Source organism: Tetrao urogallus, assembly GCF_951394365.1.
Source record: "Tetrao urogallus genome assembly, chromosome: 18".
In the NCBI taxonomy this organism is placed as follows: Eukaryota; Metazoa; Chordata; class Aves; order Galliformes; family Phasianidae; genus Tetrao; species Tetrao urogallus.
Window position 1 is genome coordinate 106922 of NC_136831.1, and position 20559 is coordinate 127480.

Below are 20559 nucleotides of genomic sequence, written 5' to 3' on the forward strand. Positions count from 1 at the left end.
TTAAAATGGAGAATTCATCCCCAGCTTTGTTTCAAACTGCAACTTCTGCCTCTTTTGGTAACGGACCCGGACCCTAGAGGAGACAGGAAAAATAGCAGTCAGCACATGGAAAGGCAAAAGGCAGAGCTGCCCCACTACAGTTCCTGAGCTGCACAGCCCTGAGAAGCAGGGGAGCCCTCTGGCCAGGGCCCTCCAGTACTAAGAGGAGAGTCAAATCTAGAGAGCAGCCCATGGTCTCGCACCTACCCCCACCACCAAAGTCCTGTCTCCAAAGCCACCAGACACAGTGCAGAAAGGTCCAGAAACCCCTCCCATGAAGAGAAATGGAAGCTGCACCCCAATCAACATTCCCTGCAATCCCCACTGCCTTTCCCCATCAACTCTCTTGAATCAATGTTCATTAGCATTAACTCCCAGCTCTACCTGCTCCCTGTACTAGGAAGAACTTTGCCTGCCAATTCTTGGTTTCAGCTACTTTACATGGAAATGGATCCCGCAATCCAGGCACTGTGTGAAGACATTATTTCCTCTACTGTGATTCATTACTTCATTGTCCCTCTTGGGACAAGATATAGAGAACAGCTCTCTCCAAGCCACACTTGGCATCTCACAGATGTTGGCTGTCTCCCTTTCACTAGGGGGAGATAAGGAATTTTGGTCTCAGTGTCCCTGCCCTCTTCTGACCCTCCTTCCTCCTCTGTACTTCCTTTCTGAGAGTTGGAACATGAGCATGCACACCATAGCCAGGTGATTTACACACCACAATCAGATTTTCCTTTTTATTCCCCACCTGTTCTCTGTGTATTATTTCTCTGCAGCTCAAAACTAAGCTGCTCCCATACCTTATTTCATGCAGCTTGACAATCTCATTGATGATAACCACCAGGATCAAGGAAAGAAAACCCAGGAGCCATGAGACTGGAGAGATGGAAATGTACTTAAAAGTCAGTGGAGAATTGAGGTTTTCCCAGAGCTTCAGGTCCAGCAGGGTCTGTGCTACTTGCCCCATTAATCTAAGATCATAAACAGACACAGCAAGTTCTCAGCAGAGCTAACACACTTTCCAGGATCTGCACATCAGGATTCAGGCCCAGATAAACTACCTCCAGATTCACAACAGGGATACTTCGCCTTGCATGAAATTCAGCACTGCAGAACGAGTGCTGCATGCTACCATTTTCCTGTGTCAGCAATCTGGTGCTGGAGAAGGTCTAGAGCCCTCCTCCCACCAGCACTCTGGAATCCCTTATCAGGGCCTGGGGATACTCACACAATAGCCACAGTGAGCGTCCACCACCAGTTGGAGAGGGGGCTTTTCTTCCACAAGGGCTTAGTCCGATGGACATGAGTGATGGATATGAAAACTACAGAGATAGATAAAACAGAATGTTATATATACAATGCTTTACAATATCCATCAAAAGCTCTTACTCCAAAGGGGTACAAGTTTTATGTTCTTGAAACCTAGCTTTCATTCAAGGTCCTTGCAGGCCAGTCTCCCCACAGCAAATCCAAGTCCCTAAATAAGAAAAAAGGGGCACAGTAATAATACTGCACAGCATTACACACCAAAGGGATCCCAAAGCTGTTTCTCAGCCTGGTGTGCTTATGTAATGCACACCAAAAATTGACCTGTCTCTCAAATCAGGAACATTTCTGTTGACCTGGACACGCTGCATATCTCAACATGATACATTCTATTAAGCGCTGATGCGCAACATAATGTGGTGAAAAGGGAGCAGAGGCTCTTTAAGATCACAGGAGAGCAGCTGGAGCTACTCTGACAGGCAACTATGCACCAGTGATAAGGGTCAGCCAGGGCCTGGCTCCCCTCAGCCTGCAGGACCGTCACAGTCCTGCACGGATGTTTGGGAGAAGGAATGGGAGGTTCTTTATAAGATGCTGACGGGAACAGAGGGGGAGTCATATTTCTGAAGAGCAGTAGAACCCTGTTAGTTAATTTACACAAAGAGAGAGGATACCTTTCTGATGCAACAGAATAAGTGCTTCCCCAGCAGGTAAAAGGCCGAATCAGCTCTGAAGGTACTGACTTATATTACTGTACATCACCCTAATAAATATAACAGACTTCACGTTTTTGTCAGGAGGCCATAAGAGTTTCTGCTTCTAATGGAGTTTGTGCATAGTGGGGACACAAGAAGAAACACAAGATGCATGTTTTTTCCTAGAGCTGAGGAGATGGGTGCTGAGAGTAAGGACTCACCTGTGTGTAAAACAATCAGGCCAGCTGTGAGCTTCTGGGCTACAAGAAGAACATTGGAAAATGTCCCAAACCAGTCAGGAGCACCATGAACATTGCTAGTAGATGAGAGAACACAAGAAATAAGTTAACAGTAGGAACTTACTGTCTAACCTGCTCCCTCTAGGGCCATGTCTTGCTTTGATAGTGGGGAGAACTGGGTGTGAGATTGGAGTCATACTCTCGCTAGAAGAACTGGCTGTCCTGATACCACATGATACTGAACAAGGCCAGCTTTTGCCTTAGAGATGTTATTGTCAAGGCTAGGAAGAACACTGTAAAGACATTAAAGTTGGCTCATGTAAGAGCCTGAAGCTTGTTAGAGGGGGATCACTTCTACCTGGGAATAGCAAGAGGGTGTACAATGCCAGACTTGGTTCCTCACCTGTGCAGCATAATGGAGGGGCAGGCTGTGAGATTGAGGCTGGTAGTATTAACCTCTTTGCAGGACTCATGCAGTGTGAAACCGAAGCAGATGAGGCAGGAACAGATGGTCACGCTGAATTTCAGCAAGAAGCAGAACAGGAAGTAGTGCTGAGTCTGTGGATAAGGGAGAGGCAGTAGAGTGACACAGGCATGTCATTGGCCCAAGGTCCCCACCATGAACTATCAGAGGCTGCAGTACAGTTTCTGGATGTTGCACTGTGAATCTGCTCTGTAGGCATATGGGCAACAGGAGATTCCCCTTGTGTCCATGCCAGAGTTTTAATAAGGATTGCTTACACCACAGATCAGTTTACTGAGTTATTTCGGAAGACCTACATTAGCACAGGTTCTCAGCTATGTGTCACTGCGTGGACAAAGAGAAGGAAGGGGGAAACATTCTTATATGACGGGCCACCTACCTTCTTAGGAATAGAAGTCAAGTTTTTTCCTGTTGCCATGGTCATGATGGAGCTGTGGGGAGGCTTGCCCAGGAGTGAAATGCTGGAGAAAGGGAGGTTGGTTTCTCATTAATGGGTTCAGGCACCAAATCTTTTGCTTTGTGGGCTAATATTTGAAACTGAAGAACATTCTCTGACTGGAGCATTGGCACTTCAGTGGTGAGTACTTGAACTATGCTCGTATCCCACTCTTTCAGGTGCATGCTGTTGAAGTTCTCAGGCATGGCAGGAGCAAACAGAGAGAGGCAACTTGTAACTGTGTGATAGGGAAAATTGACTAGTGGCACCTTGGACTTTGCCTAATGCCCTATGCTCTCCATCACACCTCAGCCAGTGCATCAGAATCAGGATTAGGAAATTATTCTCGGGTGAAAGTTCAAACCATAAGATAAAAAAAGCTCTCAGGTAGCATGCAGAGCTTACCCAGCAGTACACAAATACTCCTATCTGTATTTTCCAGCATCTTGTCATAGAAGGCATATAGAAGCCTCCTTAGCATGCTGTGGGTGATGTCACTTCCTTTCCTCACAGACACAGTAGGTTGGGGGACTTGTCTGTGTGGTAGGTGGTTGAAAGCAGGATGTTTCACCCTGCCTGACAGACTCACCTGAGCAGTGGGTAGCAGAAACAAGAGAGCCACACAATATCTGTGGTACTTAGGATGGGAGGCAGCTGTACCAGGCAGGACAGGAACTAGACAGGAACAGTCCAGAGTGAAGAGTGTGAGCAGTGCTAAGACAGCCCCGTTACCCCCAGGTGCCACCATCCTCCCACAGAACACTAGTGCAATCTGGTAACTAGTGGGCTGCTGCACAGCCCTTCCATACTTTTTAGGCTGTTAGGGCAGATGCTGTAGGGGATGCTTTTCTCCAAGGAAAAATGAGTAGGAGAGAAACTTCTGTAAGAGTATCAAGGAGAAGGGGGAGTGTGGACTGTGACCTTATAATCTTTATTGTAACTTTTCCAAACATGCTGTATTAAACTGCCTGAAGGCTATCTCCCCACCTTGCAAGGCTGCCCTGCTGCAGCCACCCAGTATCCTTGCTAGCACCCTTGTCTGCTGATCTAAATGCTGTCCCCAGTCAGGCCAGGATTCACCTGAATGACGACCAACGTCAACTGGCACTGCAGCAGGAAGAGGAAACACTTGCGGATCCCATAAGTTGCATGCCGGGCCTGGAAGGAAGCACAAACCCTCAGAGCCCTCACTGTGATGGGAGCAGGCAGGGGCAGATCACGTAGCCTGCAGGAGAGGAGAAGCATCCTGCCTAGATGCAGAGGTTGTGATGGAAGGACAGAATTTAACCAAAGGGTAGGTTTGTTTAAACCTCCTAGATTTTCTGGGGTAATGCCTCACTGTAGCATGTGTTTTTCCCAGCTATGGAATCTCAACAAGTTTATACTTCATTCAGTTGAATTACTTTCTTGTCGTGGTGCCACAGGGCACCATTCCCAAGTCATCCTCTATACTTTGGACCAGCAGGGTCAGACAGGAAGAATCTTTTGTGCTTTCTGCACAAATGATAGGAGACCCAAGCACAGCTAATGTTGGCAGCTCACTGGAGGCAACTCAACAAGAATGCTCACACAGGCTCTTGGCTTTGCTCCTCATGAGCTGCAGGCAGAAAGGGGCGGGCCAAAGATAGAGAAATCGAGAAAGGGAATATGTCTGGCTCACCTGCTCTATAAGTCTTATAATGCTGGTACTCTCTTCTTGGCGGAAGGATATGGAACAAGGCAGGCTATTGAGCTGTCCTGAGAGCTGCAGTGGGGTGAGCTCATCAGAGGCATGAGTCATGGTGGTGCTGGTGGCATAGCCAAAGGTCTCCCAGGAGCAGCGGGATGGGTAGAGAGGGTCCAGTGCTATACTGTGTGGACAACACAGGAGCATTAGGAAAATACCTCATCCCAAAGGAGAAACTGTTCTCCACTACAGGCCAGCCTGTAAACTCACGCTGTGCCATGCCACCCCTATCTGCCTTGCTGGTAATTAAGTCCTTATCTGAGATATGAATTCAGGATCAATCATCCCAGGCTTTCAGTTATTCCCAGAGAAATAATGAATACATTCTGATTTATGGCTCAAGGTCAACAAACTGGTTGATCCAGAGGGGTACTGCCACTATTTTGCACAAACATGAAGCTTTTGCATTTCCAGTTGGCGAGCAGTATTTCAGCATATAAGAGTAACAGCTTCCTTTCTAAGATAGAGAAAAATCTATATCAACAAATCCAAGCAGTCACTTGACTCAAAAATAATGGGATCCCACCCAACACCATTCAAAATGTCCCTTATAGTGACACAATTAGCTAACAATTATAGACAAAGCAATCCTCCTGACAGTCCCCAGGTCAGCTGTGACCCATAGTTGGGCATTGGGTAACCCCAAGGCAAAAGAGGACTCTGGATCCTGTCCTACCTGATATCACTTTGCAGGAAGAGGCAGCTATTCCGCAGGTTGGCAGAGCTTCCCAGACAGCAAGTCACCTCCCCGTACTCCTGCATGATCTTAATCATCTCACACATGGCTGCAAGGAGACCGAAAGAGAAAGTGCATTATCTTATTAAGTATGTAGGTTTCACACACCCTTTCTAGTCTGAATACTGAGCAGACAGATCTTTTAAAATGACCCCTCATGTGTAATCAGATTCAAAGTCAAAGGACGCAAACAGATGGGTAATTAATTGCAGTTCTCGTGCCCTTTTATCTGCCTACTGAAGGAACTGAGCTGTGATTCACAATGCTGTGACACAGAGATCTGTACCTCTAGCATGCCTCTTTCTGGCCAGAGTTCTAGGTATACCCTGGTTGTGTAAAACAAATGACATCAGCATCAGATGGTCTTGCTAGAAAACAGCAGAAACTAAATTTACTTTAATTCAAACCTGAAATACACAATCTCAAATTCTGCATCAACTCACTGCTCTTCCAAGTCTGAAGGAACAAAAAGAATATAACGAAGCACACCATGCTTAGCCTTGCTCAAAGCAAGTCCCTGTAACTCCAATCCCAGCCCTACCTCTAAGCCCTCAATCTTTTTATTAACGTCTTCTTAAGGACTCTAAATCAAAACTGCTTTTTGATCTGACTTTCCTTCTGTAGCACAGTACTCTGTGAATATGAGTTTTCTAAAAGGTCAAGGGAAACAAAACACCCATCTTCTCTGCAGATGCCTATAAAACAACTAATCTAAATGCTTGGTGCACCTGGGTCTGCAGAACAGCAAGAGGTTAGATGAAGTGGGGAAGTGCAGAGAAAGATTAAATACACTGAGCACCTAGGCAGACTGGTCTGTAGCTGATTCTCATTGGCACTCCTTTGAACTGTGCCCAGAAGTACCTGAAAATGTCAAATCATCATGATCCTTGGGATTTATACTGAAAATAGATTGCCAGGGATTAGTGGCCCGTCTTACCCAGGACACCATCATTTTGACATCGGCTGTGAAGCTTGGCAAATACTGGCGGGAGCTCGCAGAGAAACTAGTCCAACTCACGAAGCAGCAAATAGAGGCTTATGAGATATCCCATCAAGGGAAAAGTGGAGCAGTGGCTCTGGAGGTAAAGTTCTGGGTAATGCAATGTGCACCCTCGCTCCTTTCCAGGGACTTTTCTTCTTCCTTGCTGTGTGTAATTTTTTCCTTTTATAGTTACTGCCTCTGTATTTAGTTTGTAATCTCTTCAGGGCAAGAAATTCTCAGGACAGGTATTTGCCAGCTGAGCAGTCAGGCTCTTTAGATAAAACAGTGTTTCTGTGAAAAAGAAATGTTGTTCTTTTTGGTCTCTGCAGTCAAAAACTGCAAAGCAGCTAGTGGTGCCATGGTAACTGCCAGAGAAAAGTACTTCTGGGAGGTGATTTCTGAGTTACATAAGGAAGCAAAGGTTCCTAGCACACTGATAACCCTTCATAAAAAGCAGTAGCATTGTGGATGTTTACTTGTGTCTCTTTTTTTTTTTTAATTACAAGTGAAGTGACTCTTAGCTGATTTCTGTAACTAAGGAAAGTTGTATTAAGACAAAGGTCTGCCTCCCCTCAGGTAGTAATAGATGGTCATTAATATTAAAATACCCTTTTGGATTTCTGTTCTGTTCTGTGTTATTCACTAATAATTCTGGTCCGCACCCAGAAGAGCCAGAGAATGTGCAGGGGGAAAGTAATTACACCTAGTTCTAGGACAGACCCAGGCTCTGTGCCACTTACTCTCTGGGGTGCAGTCTGTGAAGAGGGGCACCAGCAAAGGCACATTGTCAATGTTTTGCAGGTGAGGTCTGACCTGGTGGATCCCCCGTGGAAGTTTGGCCTGAAAAAGACAAAGAGGAGACTAAGCAGGAGTGTATGTATGAGGGAGGTAGACAACGAAGAATTGCTGAAATTATAATGACGACTCCCAGGATAAATGCAGACAGAAGCTGCCTTTCCAAGGCCACTAGAAGAAGTCTTCCTACTGAAGTTCTACACTGATGTACCAGGCAGTCTGTGCAGTCCTTTAGGGTTTGTACGACCACAAAAACAAAAAAAAAACCAAAACATCTGTCTCAAGAATTTGTAAGGAATATTTTATCTGTGTGTAGAATTTGGTTAGGGAATATGGGCCATCTGCCAGCACATATACCTGCTACTGCAGTTGCAGCCATATTACACAGCAAGGGAATGAATTTTGCTTCCTAAACACAGCCCACTTTTTATAAACTTTTAAAAGATTACTTTTATAAATCTGTATCTATTAGATACTTCTGTAACCTGTGCTGAGCATGTCTCAGTTTCTGGCAGGAAGAATATGTCCCACACCCTGACTGCTGGCCAGCACCAGCTACTACTGCTCATGGATGGAGGTTAGAAGTTTCTTCCGTCTATGTACAGTGGGGGCATGTTTCCACTCCTTCCCCAGCACATGGCAAGGGAATCCAGACAGACTGAGATGAGCCTCTCAAGACCACTCTGCAGGTCATTATCTCCTCTTTTAAAATCCAAAGAAAATATATGTAAATACATTCAGTAAAAGTGATTAACCAAGAGATTATCATTAATCCCAACCCCTAGTTTCCAAGCCATATGAACCAGTCAACAATTGGCTTGAAAAATGAATTCTCCAATATGCTGTTATGGTTATAGTGACCCTGACAATACCACAGAGTGTATAGGGAGAGGGAGCCTCACCCTGTTACAGTCTTCCAAGAAGCTTGGGATGTCGCTGTCTGTTGGCTGAAAGCTGATGAGATCTGAATGCCCTTCCTCTTCCATTAGCAAGAGCCCCTCCACATCATCTCGAGAAACTGGAGCAGAGACAGCACAAACAATAAGCCCAAACCCACCTGTGCCATTCTTGTGCCAACTACATGATATATTCACACAGCATTGCAGAAGCAAGGAAATGTGAAGCCTTATTTTCTAGGTTAACACTTAGATCCCCCTCAGTCATCTAAGATGCAGTTTTTTTAGATGACTAATGTGTGCAGAAGTAGATATATGAGCCTAGTCTCTGCTCTTTTGACACATGAAAGTTTATCTGTTCTGTTCCTTCTTTTAGAAGAAGAGGAGTGTGATGGAAGCCTGCTTAAAGTAAGAGAAGACTAATTAACAGGTAAGAGACTGATTTCCAGTGGCTTAACCACCATTTTAGCAAGAACCAAAATCACTGATGAGCATTTGTAAAAGCATGGCAATTTGCGCACAGAGGGATGCTTGTTTCCAACAGCTAGAGCACTGCCTGGGTAGGAACGTATAAGTGTATATACACACATTTATAAGTGTATATATAAATGTAAGGCTCTCTCACTCACACATGCACACACCTCAGGCCCATCTTGTTTTGTGCTCAGAGATCTAAAGGATCAGATATCTGGTGAGGAAACAGAATCCTATGAATGAGTTTAAGGGAACCATTCTGGAAATGTGGCATTCAAAGCTGATTAGGTGGAGTTCTCTCACCCTGATGTAGGTCATCATGCAGGGAGCCAGCGTGGCTGGGACTGGAAGGAGGGATCTCAGATCCAGGCACATCTCCATTGGGTGTTAAAGATATGTGACAATTCCAGCCAGTTTCAAGACCCATCTTCTCAGCAAACACCTAGAGGAGAGCAGGCAAAAGAGTTTAGTGTAGCTATCCACACGAAGAGTACTGCAGACCAATGCCATATTGGAGCGTAACTACCTTCTGGACCCCGTAAGGAAGTGAATCAAGTTAACCTTGGGGCTAAACCCTCCAGTTCGACAGCTGGGACATACAAGTTCAGGGGTCAGCAAAGACAGCTTACCTTGCTTTTGAGCTCATCTTCCAAGGAGAAGTAGACAAAACGAATGCAGGCATTGACCAATCCATCAATAAGGCGGACAATGTCAAGACGGGCCTGATACTGAGATGAGACCATTCCCATGAAGATCTGTCCACTCAGAGCCTGGATACAGTCCTCCTTCTCCATCACTTCCCCAATCCCTTCTTCAAGCATGCAAACAGCATGCAATCACATTGAGACACAAGAGACCAGATGCGCATCAGATAACAATACACAAGGTGGGAGAGGCCATTAAGGTAATATGCAGGGACATGGTATCCAGACACAGAAACATGCAACACACACACACAGGAAAGTTAAGAGGCATCCATTTGTTCCAGCACACCCAACCACAGAAGCAGTTTCAGAACATCTCCACACGTGAGAATAAGAGTATGAAACAGCATGTAAAGAAAAAAGACAAAACAGAAAACAAGGATCAGTCATGAGAAATTGGCGCAGAAAGGTAGAAGATATGTGCTGCATAACGTTCGCATATGCATTTTAAATACATCATACTGTGTTTATAAGTATGGTAAGTCTGGCTGAGGCAAAGAGGCTTCAGAGTACAAGAGGCTGATGTAGAGGAACTGGGTCATGTTCCCCCAAGAGACATTGCAGATGCTTCCAAAGAGCCTGCAAAGGCTCTTTGAGAGTGTTCCTTCACCATCACCACCTGTGTAAATGGAAGCTGGATACAGCATGAGGAACAAAATAACAAAACACTTTATACAGTCACAAAGTTTGCCACAGGTGAGACTGAAAAGTGTTTTGAAAACACGCAGTCACTACTGCTTCACAGATGCTGAAAACCCTATTACTCACATTTTACAGTATGGGAGACCAAGGCAGAAACAGATTAAGGTTAGTCTTACAAAAGAATTTCCTGTATCACCTTATGTAACAGTATGTGCTTGTTTCTCAGTTGCTGTTCTGGAGGATAGGTACAATTCTACATCTACTGGGAACCTTATCCTTCAGCACAGCAGCAAAATCCATCACAGGAGAGTAGTCATATACACCTTCAAACATTCAGTTGCTTTGAAAAGACAAGTGACTTCCGTAAAGTCAGTCAGACAGCATACTAAGCATCAAAATACCCAGGAGTCTTGACTCACAATTGCCTGCATAAAGAAACAGACTTCCCAAGGCAAAAAAAAAAAAAACAAACTGTGCAAGCTTCGATAGCCAAACTAGAATCATACTAAGCAGCTGCTGCATCATTACTTCTTCTGGAAATGCATCTACTTCAGACACTCTTATTGCTTAATTAGTGCAACAATGTTCTTACAGCTCTAGACCAATCCAAAAGAAAGCACCTGGCTAGTAGAATAACTTTTTATAGACAGAACAGGAAACACATACACACCATCTGAGCTCCAGCTATTCCTCCGACTATTCTGTTTGATGGGGGTTGTCCCAGGCAGATCACAGCATGTGAAGATAGCACTCTGTCCAGGGACCTGCACCAGTTCTATGCACTTGCCATTGAGCTGGGAGGACAAGGCACAATGCATTGGCTTGTATGCAAAAGCTGAACAGTACCCTGAGAGGCAGGCTCGCTGGTAGAAATCTAACACCTTCTTCCTGTATGGAAGAGACAAAAAACAGATTTAACAGAAATGTGCCGCATTTCTGACAACGTACAAATAGTTTGATACAGAAATCACCAACTGGGTAGCTGGAAAAACATGTTCTGTGAGGAACAGAGCTGTGTTCCAGAGGCAGTGGTGAGCATTGCTGCATGTTGATTAGACAAATTGATGAATATGAACACAGCACTCTTTGAACACACTTAAATGATATGCCTTATGTGACTGACAGATGACTTTAATGTATGACAGTAGAAATCTAATTAATCAGAGTTTATTTATATAAGATAAACATGAAGCAACTCACAACTCTGACAGTAATATTTACAGCAGATAGTTACAGTAACAGACTTTTTTGATATTCCCTTTCATAGTGTGGGTCCCAGAAGCTGTATTTCAAGTCTACATTTAGACAATATTTAGTCACTAGAATAGTTTAAAGTTCCTTCCCTATGCTGAACTCATAAAGGCAACAAATTCGAATGTACATGGTATTTTTCCATTGGTTGCTATTCAATAAAACTAAACATTGCTAGTCTGTCTGTTCTGCTAGAAGGAACAGAAATTTGTCTTATGGATAAAATGCAAGAGACATTGCCAGATACTGAACAGATACAAGACTAATAGGGTGTGATGCATTATGATGGACTGGTTTGAATGTGTCAACAGTAGGATGAATTGATCACTTTCCTGTAATACATAAGCCATTTATTGAACAACAACAACAATTCTTTGCCACCATCACATGATCAGATTAGAATTCATCATTCTGCTACATGATACAGTCACAGTCCACTTCTAAGAGGACACTATGTCAACAGATAGAGTACAAAATGGTTTAGTCATACATTGTTATTTCTTGACATCTCATCTTTTATACTGCTATAATTATAGCAGTTAATTATAAGCAGAGACAACTTATGTTCATAACCTACTTCAAGCTTCTATTAAATAGCTTTTAATACAGTGACCAGGTTCCTGCTGCAATTTAACTGCAGTCCCTAAATGCATCAAATGACAAGATGCTCACCTGTCAGAGCCAGAGAGGGGGTAAATATCAGTACCATCCCAGAAGTCTGTGCAGGCTTCAAGGATGATGTCGGCTGTCCCATGTGAAAACATCTGCTCAGTACCTGAAATACAGGTAAACAATGAGTCAGCAACACACATACAGGATCCCAGGCAAGAGATCATACTAACTGCTCCTTTGTTAAAATAGTGGTTCTTTGATCCACTGGTTCATGCTTTCCTCCATAAAGCCTTCAGTTCCCCTTTGAGAAATTATTCAAGATTGAATAATATATTCAGCTGCTACTTGTCCAACTGCAAGTTCAAACAAGGCTGTGATAAAATGTGAGGCAGATGATCGGTTTCTATTCTATTATATTGTATTAACAATCCCACTCCTACAGAAGCTGGGAAAAAAATCTTGCTCCTGCATGCAATGGAACAGAAGATATTCTTGTGTGCATCTTCTCATGAGAATATAAGCATTGATGAAATGCTCATGCTAGCTAATGAAATCAAGAGCCAAGAAAATACACTTGCACAAATCCAGCAGGGACCTTCAGGAACACCGGGGAATTTTCCAAAACATAGCAGCTCTCTGCTTTCTGCTACAGAGAGTCATTGTGCACCAAGTTTATCAGAGTAACAATCCTCCAAGATGAATAGGAACCGTGCATGAAAGAAGGAGCCTGTTTCAGGGACATAAAGGAGTACTTGTATGGCATTAATTTTATTGCATAAACACTTAATCCTTCCCACCTGGGTCCTATGGTCGGATAGTCCTTGCTGGGAAAAAGAGAACAAGACTTTCATGGAATGTCTATGCCCCAGACAGAGAGCAAGAACGTGCACATGACACATGTGCACACACCTACATTTGTATCTGACAGCAACTGCAATCTTTTCCCATATGATTTCCATTCAGTGTCAACAGCATGCTACACAACAGTTCCTCTAAGGGACAGATGACAGTGACATCATGTCCTATAAACTGGAGGGCACTCAGTCAGCTGTCCAATGTTAGCTCAGCCTCTTTCTTCTCTAAGTCACGAACATGAAGGACAGAATTTCTCTGGCACAAAGGAGAGAAAAGATGAACAGGACATGGAAGACAGCTACCCATTCATGAATGCTGGTACTCATTAGAGAGAACTAGGCCTCTAGAGCTGAGCCAATAAGAGCAAAAAGAAGCTAAGAATGCAGCTACAGCAAGGGAAATTGGGCAGTATTGTGCCACTTTACTTTGCTGAGAATTCAGGTGAGCCCCTCATTTCCATGTGGTTACTAACGATTTGGGAAGAATGCTGCCAAAGGGAAGGCACGTATTTCAGTGGAATACTAAGGGAAATACAGATAAATTACCTTCTGTTTCTGCTACAGTTGTCAATTTATGTACATCCCTTATGTATGTGGGAGTGGGTGGATTCAAAGATTTATTCACAAATAGTGAATCAGAAGAGGTTAGTTACAGTATTCTGGTTTGACTCAGTGAAAACACAATTATTTGATTTCATGCAATAATATCTGCATAATCCATTATTTGTTTGCACACATTTTAGAATGTTTCAAGGACCAAAACTATCACATGAGAAGTGCCCCAATGGTTAAATAACCTTGCTCGCAAAACTCCCCTTCAAACTTACTCTAGACAGCATAATCCAGCTCACACATGTATTCGTCTGAGCTCCAGCCTATGAACTAAACCGTTTAAAATTGAGGATAAGGAGTTGAAATGAGGCAACACTGAAGGTTTTCATCTACACTAAGTATCAGCAAAATTCTTGCTCACAAAGGCAAGATAGCAGCTATTGGGACAAACAAAAAAGCTCTTACATAAATTAAGATACAAGTTTAAGAAGAAACAAGTAAGAGAAGCCCCATTTACTTGATAAATCTTGGGCCAATATAGTAGCTGTATTTCAGATTCAATATTGAACAAACTCCAGAAAGCTGAGTTCAGTCAATTAAAGGTATTATTAAGAGACTAAGACCTCTGCTGGGCAAACTGTTAAATCTTGCTAAGGTGCTTTTAGAACCTCACTGCATCCATCTGCACATCCCTTCCATCCTAGCCCCTTCCTATTGGAATAGGGAGCAGTACGAGTGGAGAAACCAGCATGGCCTCAGGGGCTGCATTCATGATCATCATGGGTTTGCCTAAGATTTCTGTGATTTCTTATTAGAATGTAATATAGAAATAGAATATATAATACACTACTACACTGTACAACTTACTAATAATAATTTATGATTTGTGTTATGAGAAGGATAAGCATCACTAGCTAACACCCTGAGAAATATTCAAACCTGAGCAGTATCAGTTTCACCAACCAAATGAAGACTATTCAAAACCCACCTTGTTCTACACTGCTATTTGGTCCCAGAAAAAAGACTTGTCAAATACTAAGACAATTTAAAAAAAAATATTTCATGATCCTTGAATGATCCAGGGTTGAGAAGAATTCCCCCTTTCGGTATTCCGTAGCACTGATCATTTAGGTTTGTTGAACTTATCTGTACTGATCATAGGCAGAGCAAGGCTATCACCAGTCAGTTGGAGTCTCCAAGCTGTTCCTGAATATTTTCTAGGTTCTCTGGGAAAAAGATGCTCCTGACCTATGTGGACACACAAAGAAAGAGGCAGCCTTACTGGTTGTGGTGTCCTTCACAAACAGGTTAATCATGTGAGTCAAGGGTGGTCTTCTCTTGGTGATTGATGAAAGCTTCCCCAGCATTGTCTCCTTAACCATCTCATCGCTTGGCAAGCGGTACAAGGCCAAATAATTCTCCTGCTTGAAAAGATCTTTGGCACCTGGTGTGAAACCTGAAACATGAATATGAGGAAAAAATTAGACAGTAACCAAAGCAAAAGAATATTCCTATCTCCTGCTTCTGTGCCATCTATCTTGCCTGCTCTCATTTTGACTTTCCCCAGTAATAGGTAGGTTAATTAGTGCTCACAGAGCATCTATGCCAAGATGTTCCAAGATTATGATGAAAAATATTCAGAAGGACTAGATTTTACTAGTAATTACAGCTTTCATGATTCTGATTCATTGAAGAAAGGAGCTGTGAAGAACAAGCACAGAATTGAGTTTGAAAGCTTTCAGATTATAATTCTAGTGCTGCATCTTACCTCCTGTGTGCTTCAGTTTTCCCATCTATAATATTAACAGAGGTACACAACATCATTTATACCCAATCTCATGGTAAAGCACTGTGGTAAAGACAGAGCATCTATCTTTCCATTAGCAGCTCTTTTTGTCCCTGAACAAAAACTGCAGATTCGAGCCAGGAGAATACCAAACCTAGACTTGGTATTAGACTTGGTATTAGACCTAGGGCTTGCTGGAAATATCCTTGATGACATTTTTTCCTTTGCTAATGTCTACAGTATTAGAACTTTCCAAAGCACCATCTTTAATAGATTACTTTGGCAACCTGACAATGACAGTCAGCTCTGTAATTCTACCTTCTCAGAAACCAGGTCTGAGAAAGTATTTTGCATATCCTTTCTAAGGATTAAGTGGCAGCACTGATTTCTCTGCATCCACACATTCAAGTTCTTCTTACCTATCAGCCTGGCAAGCTCACAGAGGCCCCAAGGCACGTGGACAGGCAGCACAGCATTGTGAGTTTCCTGGAGAGCTATGTTGCAGAGATGGTCGGAGAAGCGGCACAGGCGTTCTGTCACAGCGGCATTGCAAAGATTGAGCAGCACATTCAGACCCAGAGGCTTGAGGGAATTCAGGTGTATTTGCCAGTTGGAGTCATCAAACTGGATGCAAGAGGGGTTCTGTTGGTCTTGGGACAGGCTAAGCATCTCAAGGTGGTAGTCACACACAAAATCTTCAGCCTCACAAGCCAGCACCTCAGTGTCACCAGCAACCTAATGCAACAGATAGGAAAATTCTAGTTAGCTTCAATGATTACAGCTTGAGCCCAGAATCCCTCAGGGAACTCTCAAATTCCCCAAACAGAAGACTCTACAGGGTTGTCTATCTTGTAGATCCACAGAAGACTAATTGTGTGCCCCTTCTATATGTCTTACCTGACTATGTTCTTCTTCTCCACCCTCTGTGTCCTTGCTAAAACTCACATTGGACCCAGAGGGATGCTTGCTTCTGCTGTTTGGCTTTCGGTGGGCATGGGCATCAGGAGCCTTTGGAGGGTCGCTAGACCAGTTGTTCCTCTCTTGCTCATTAGTCACATGGACTGTGTCTGCCAAAGGGCCAGAGAGCAAAGCATCTCTTTCATGGGGCTGCAAAATACCAACAAAATGAACAGTGGTGATTCAGCACTTGAACATGAACAACTTTTGATTAATATGCAAAATGTGCTGAAGTGGTGACAGAGAGAAAGGGAAGGAAAAACACTGTTTTATGACTCCTATAGAAGAGGACCTCATCCTCATAGATTCTTAATCTTATAAGCAAAGAATTATGGTCACAAGACTTCTGCACAAGCAAAGAGACCCTTCTGTAATACCAAACTGTGTATGTCAGTCATAATATGCTTACAGCTAACATGCTACGTTATGGATTACATATCCCTCACCTCATCGTCCATCTCAGGGTGGCAGAAGGACCGTGTAGAGAGCTCATCAGTCAGATCTTCATGGCTATCATGACGTGGTTCCACCTTCCCACTGAAGAACAGAACAGTCTCTGGGCTAGGATTTGGCCAGGAGAGAATCCCCTGCTTGTCTACACAGCAGAGCACCTAGAACATCCCACAACACCCCCCAAGAATGCAAAATTTCAGTGAAAACACATCTAAGCATTCACACATAGTTGCAAATATCATCAAGTTGAATAAACACGTAGGAGGCCAGATAAGTCCCTCCTTCATCAACCTTCTATCTTAAGAATCTCCAGCATCTGATATTTCCCCATTCTACCTGGACTGATTGGTTGTTTAATACCAATTTGATCTTGGGATTGCAAAATCAGGCATGAAGCCCATGATAAGGAAGCAACTAATGAACCTGTTTCAAGAGTTGGCAGAAGATTGTAGAACATACAGATATCATTCATATTAGATAGCACAGAGTATCTCTCACTATTGTTTTAGCCTGTCAATATGCTTAGACACGACAGCTTTAAGATCTTCTGCAAGATACCTGAGGGGTATCTATTCCCATCACAGTGAACTGACTACTAATAGTCTATGCTCAGGCAAGGACTACACGATCGATGCAAATGAAGCATCTACTGAAGGCCTCTCCTAACAGCCCAACAGTACTCACAGTGACAGATCCCAGACTATGGAGCAAGCTGGAGGTGAAGCTCAGTGTTGGAGATTTGCCTTTTAAAACACATAAGAAGTGGCTCCAGATACAGCGTATCATTTCCTGCCAAGGGAAGCACAGAACATCATCTAATTAAAGACTCATTCAGAGAAGACAAGGGGAGAGAAGGAAAAATTATGACATTACCTGCTTTCTGGTTCAACACAGTAACACACTACAAGATAAACATCAGACTTCGTGCGAACCTGCTAACTGAAATATGCTGTTGTTCTCAAGGGAAGGCATTCCTTTCTCACAAAGGATACCAACAGAAATTTTGATTGCTGAATTGAGAATTCACTGAAACTACCTTTACTTATCCAAAAACATAGGAAGAAATTCTAAAGGGATTTCTTTGGACTAATTTAGCTGGTACCTCTTGGTATTTTTTTCCCTCTCATCCCCTTGGAGTAAGGAATGTGAGGCCCTGCCTTACACTTTAAGATAATCACACTGCAAACTGGGTAAAGTCACTGGGGAAGTGACAAAGTTGGAAATGAAGTTGAGGTGGGCTGACTACTGACTGCATCATTATAAATGAAGCATATCAACGCAGTAATAAACGGAAGGATGGAGATAATTTGCAAAATTCAAATGTCATGGTGGCACTTGGCACCCTGTATCTTTCACATAAAAACATTTCAGAGAGGGCCTGGATGGTAGGAATCAATTCGAACACTAGACTTTTCTCTGTGTATACCCAAAGCCAGCAAAACCAGGTTTGCCTTACAATATTTTTATTTTTTTTTTTGCTTTTTTTTTTTTTTTTTTTTGCTTTTTAGCTGTTGCTCTGGAATGCTGTCACTGCAGAACATTTCCTTCAGAGATCCTTAGATCCAGTTCCTTAGATCCTAAGGGTAAGTACAGTCATGAGGCTGAATGCAAGAGCTAACACGAGGGGAAAAAACAAAACAAAACACTCATTTAAACCAGTTTCTTGCAGGCAAAGTTTTTACATGGGTACAAAAGAAAAGAAGTAGGTCTCTTACAATGGGAAGGTGAGCTCAAATCAATCCCATTTCAATACCTGAAAAATAGCTCAGCTAAAATGATGAACTGGCAGAGAAGGACAACAAAATATTCAACAAAGAAAGCATGTGTCTCAATGTGCACTCCTCTATGCAGCTAGGAGCGAGGGGACATAAATTGATTCTTACGATATGCAGGACTTTTAATTGCTTTTGGAGTTCATCTGCTTCCTTATGGAAATGGGAATCTGAATGCTAGAATAGTGAAGTGTCTTTCCTCCACCTACCTGTTTAATCTGGGTGATGCAATTTACAGAGTAACCAGATGCAGTTCCTCCGCCAGAAAACATCTCTTTCAAATGTTTATTTGCCCCAGATTTTGAAGGATTAGTAATGTACTTAAGCTCATTAGCAAGCCTCTGAAACAAGATCAGACTTCTTGCATGAACATCCTACGCTCCCCTTTTCACATTTGGTCTTGACGCTGACCCCTGTTCTCACTGTTCTTTAGTTTTGGCTTGGAGAACTAAGTGTTCCTGGTATAAGTAAAATACTTCTTCTTTCTGACACACACCATAAAAAATTATTTTACTCCTGGAATAGATCTTTAAAGAGGCACTTTCTCCAGTACAGAAAAAGTTGATTTCAAATCATCTGCAATATTCAGAAAAGCACAGCTGTACTCAGTATGAAAGGTGCCTCAATTTGTGGTCAGTAGAGCAGTGTCTACATGGGCACGTGTAGGGGAAAGACATGCAACCTGCATGCACAGCAAATTAAAGCAGCAAAAGTGTGAGAACAGACAACAGGCACAAGCAAAAACGGCTCTGGGAACAAGCAGGGGATCAGAAAGGAAGGGAAAGGATATCGTGAAGATGAAAGATGTAAGAAAACAATTCATAATAAGAGTACCTGAGAAGATACCATCTCTGTGTAGCTGCTGAGAGTGTCCTCTGAAAACTTAGCAAGCTGCAGCAAGAGAAGAGACCAGTTACTATAATTATGCTCAGAAATGTGTCCTGAAGAAGATGCATCCCTAAGTACTATGCCTTTAGAGAGAAGAGAGCAAAAGTCCTGCCCTATGAGGACTCCTATACCAAGACAGAGCAATAATTCTCCAAAGCAATTATGTTTTTAATGGACTACAGCAGCGGCATTATCTACTTGTGAAGCACAAAGTGCTTGGCGCTGGTATATCACAGAAGACACAGTTGTTATCCAAAAGTCTACAGAGCAAATAACAGCAATTAGACCCAGCAGAACATCTTCCTGGACGGTCACTGTAAGACAAAGTCAGTACTGACTGACCTTTTCTTAACTACACAGATCGGTTAAAAGAAAGGAACTAGATGAGAGTGACTGCAAAAGCAGGTACTTGCTGAAGGAATGAGATGATGTGAATAGGTTTTGGATAGGAAACAAAAAGAAATTACTTTTTGTAGAGCACTACCAGGAGGTTCTTGGAATCCCACTGCAAGTTTTACTAACTGAAAAATTGTGCATCCAGCTTAAAGGAATTAAACAGAAGATGTAATTTTGAAAAAAAAAGTTTAAATTGAAGTAGATTGATAAGCATAAATGAACATGGCAATTAAATTTGTATATATTAAAAAAAACAATAACCCAAATAATAATGCATGTATCTGTCACTTAAGAAATCAGCTTTAAACATCTGTAAAAAGCCAACACAGATCAGTTAGAAATAATTTAAATTGAAAATTATGAAGGATAACTAGGAACAGTTAGCAATATTTTATTTAAATTTAACAAGCAACAATCCCACAGTAAAAATAATAATGTCTGGTTTTGAGAAGGAGTGAAAACAGAAATAAAAAAAACCCTAAGAACAAGTTCACTAATCCATCGTTTGATGAAAACAGTGGAATTGCAGATGACATTGCAAGCAAACCAGATATGTTAAATACATTACTCATTATTCAGTGATATGTTCATATCGTATGATGACTATGAAGTATTTTCCATTTTAACACTAGCAACTGAAACTAAATTTGTTTTTAAAATAGACAAATTTGTGACTGCTACTGCTGACTTTTTACCTTTTCTAGGTTTGAAGCATGGATTTAAGACCTAATGCAGTGGATGAAAGCTAATGTGGTGACAATGCCTAATGAGGATAAGGAGAACACACCAAGTTACCACAAGAGCCCAGACTGACTGTGATTTTAAACAGCATAATGGAGCAACTGATATAAAACACATATTAAAAGAACGGAAGTAGAATAATACAATCAGCACCAAACAACACAAGTATATGATATTTTT

The 20559-nt window shown here is 42.4% G+C and overlaps 1 protein-coding gene across 2 annotated transcripts in view; it reads right to left on the reverse strand.

The window, feature by feature from the left end:
• TMEM94 (transmembrane protein 94) overlaps nucleotides 1-20559 on the reverse strand; it is a gene marked incomplete at both ends in the record, with an annotated part of 37805 nt that continues 17246 nt past the window's right edge. For both annotated transcript variants that reach the window (XM_079544379.1, XM_079544378.1), the window contains 22 exons: nucleotides 1-73; nucleotides 843-1013; nucleotides 1271-1364; nucleotides 2225-2319; nucleotides 2646-2800; nucleotides 3106-3187; nucleotides 3752-3837; nucleotides 4243-4320; nucleotides 4823-5012; nucleotides 5565-5673; nucleotides 7347-7446; nucleotides 8304-8419; nucleotides 9075-9213; nucleotides 9401-9582; nucleotides 10788-11005; nucleotides 12041-12143; nucleotides 14669-14842; nucleotides 15592-15907; nucleotides 16070-16279; nucleotides 16576-16740; nucleotides 17267-17371; nucleotides 19189-19245. In XM_079544379.1, the coding sequence (XP_079400505.1) occupies nucleotides 1-73; nucleotides 843-1013; nucleotides 1271-1364; nucleotides 2225-2319; nucleotides 2646-2800; nucleotides 3106-3187; nucleotides 3752-3837; nucleotides 4243-4320; nucleotides 4823-5012; nucleotides 5565-5673; nucleotides 7347-7446; nucleotides 8304-8419; nucleotides 9075-9213; nucleotides 9401-9582; nucleotides 10788-11005; nucleotides 12041-12143; nucleotides 14669-14842; nucleotides 15592-15907; nucleotides 16070-16279; nucleotides 16576-16740; nucleotides 17267-17371; nucleotides 19189-19245 (3018 nt within the window). The remainder of the gene's footprint in view (nucleotides 74-842; nucleotides 1014-1270; nucleotides 1365-2224; nucleotides 2320-2645; nucleotides 2801-3105; nucleotides 3188-3751; nucleotides 3838-4242; nucleotides 4321-4822; nucleotides 5013-5564; nucleotides 5674-7346; nucleotides 7447-8303; nucleotides 8420-9074; nucleotides 9214-9400; nucleotides 9583-10787; nucleotides 11006-12040; nucleotides 12144-14668; nucleotides 14843-15591; nucleotides 15908-16069; nucleotides 16280-16575; nucleotides 16741-17266; nucleotides 17372-19188; nucleotides 19246-20559) is intronic.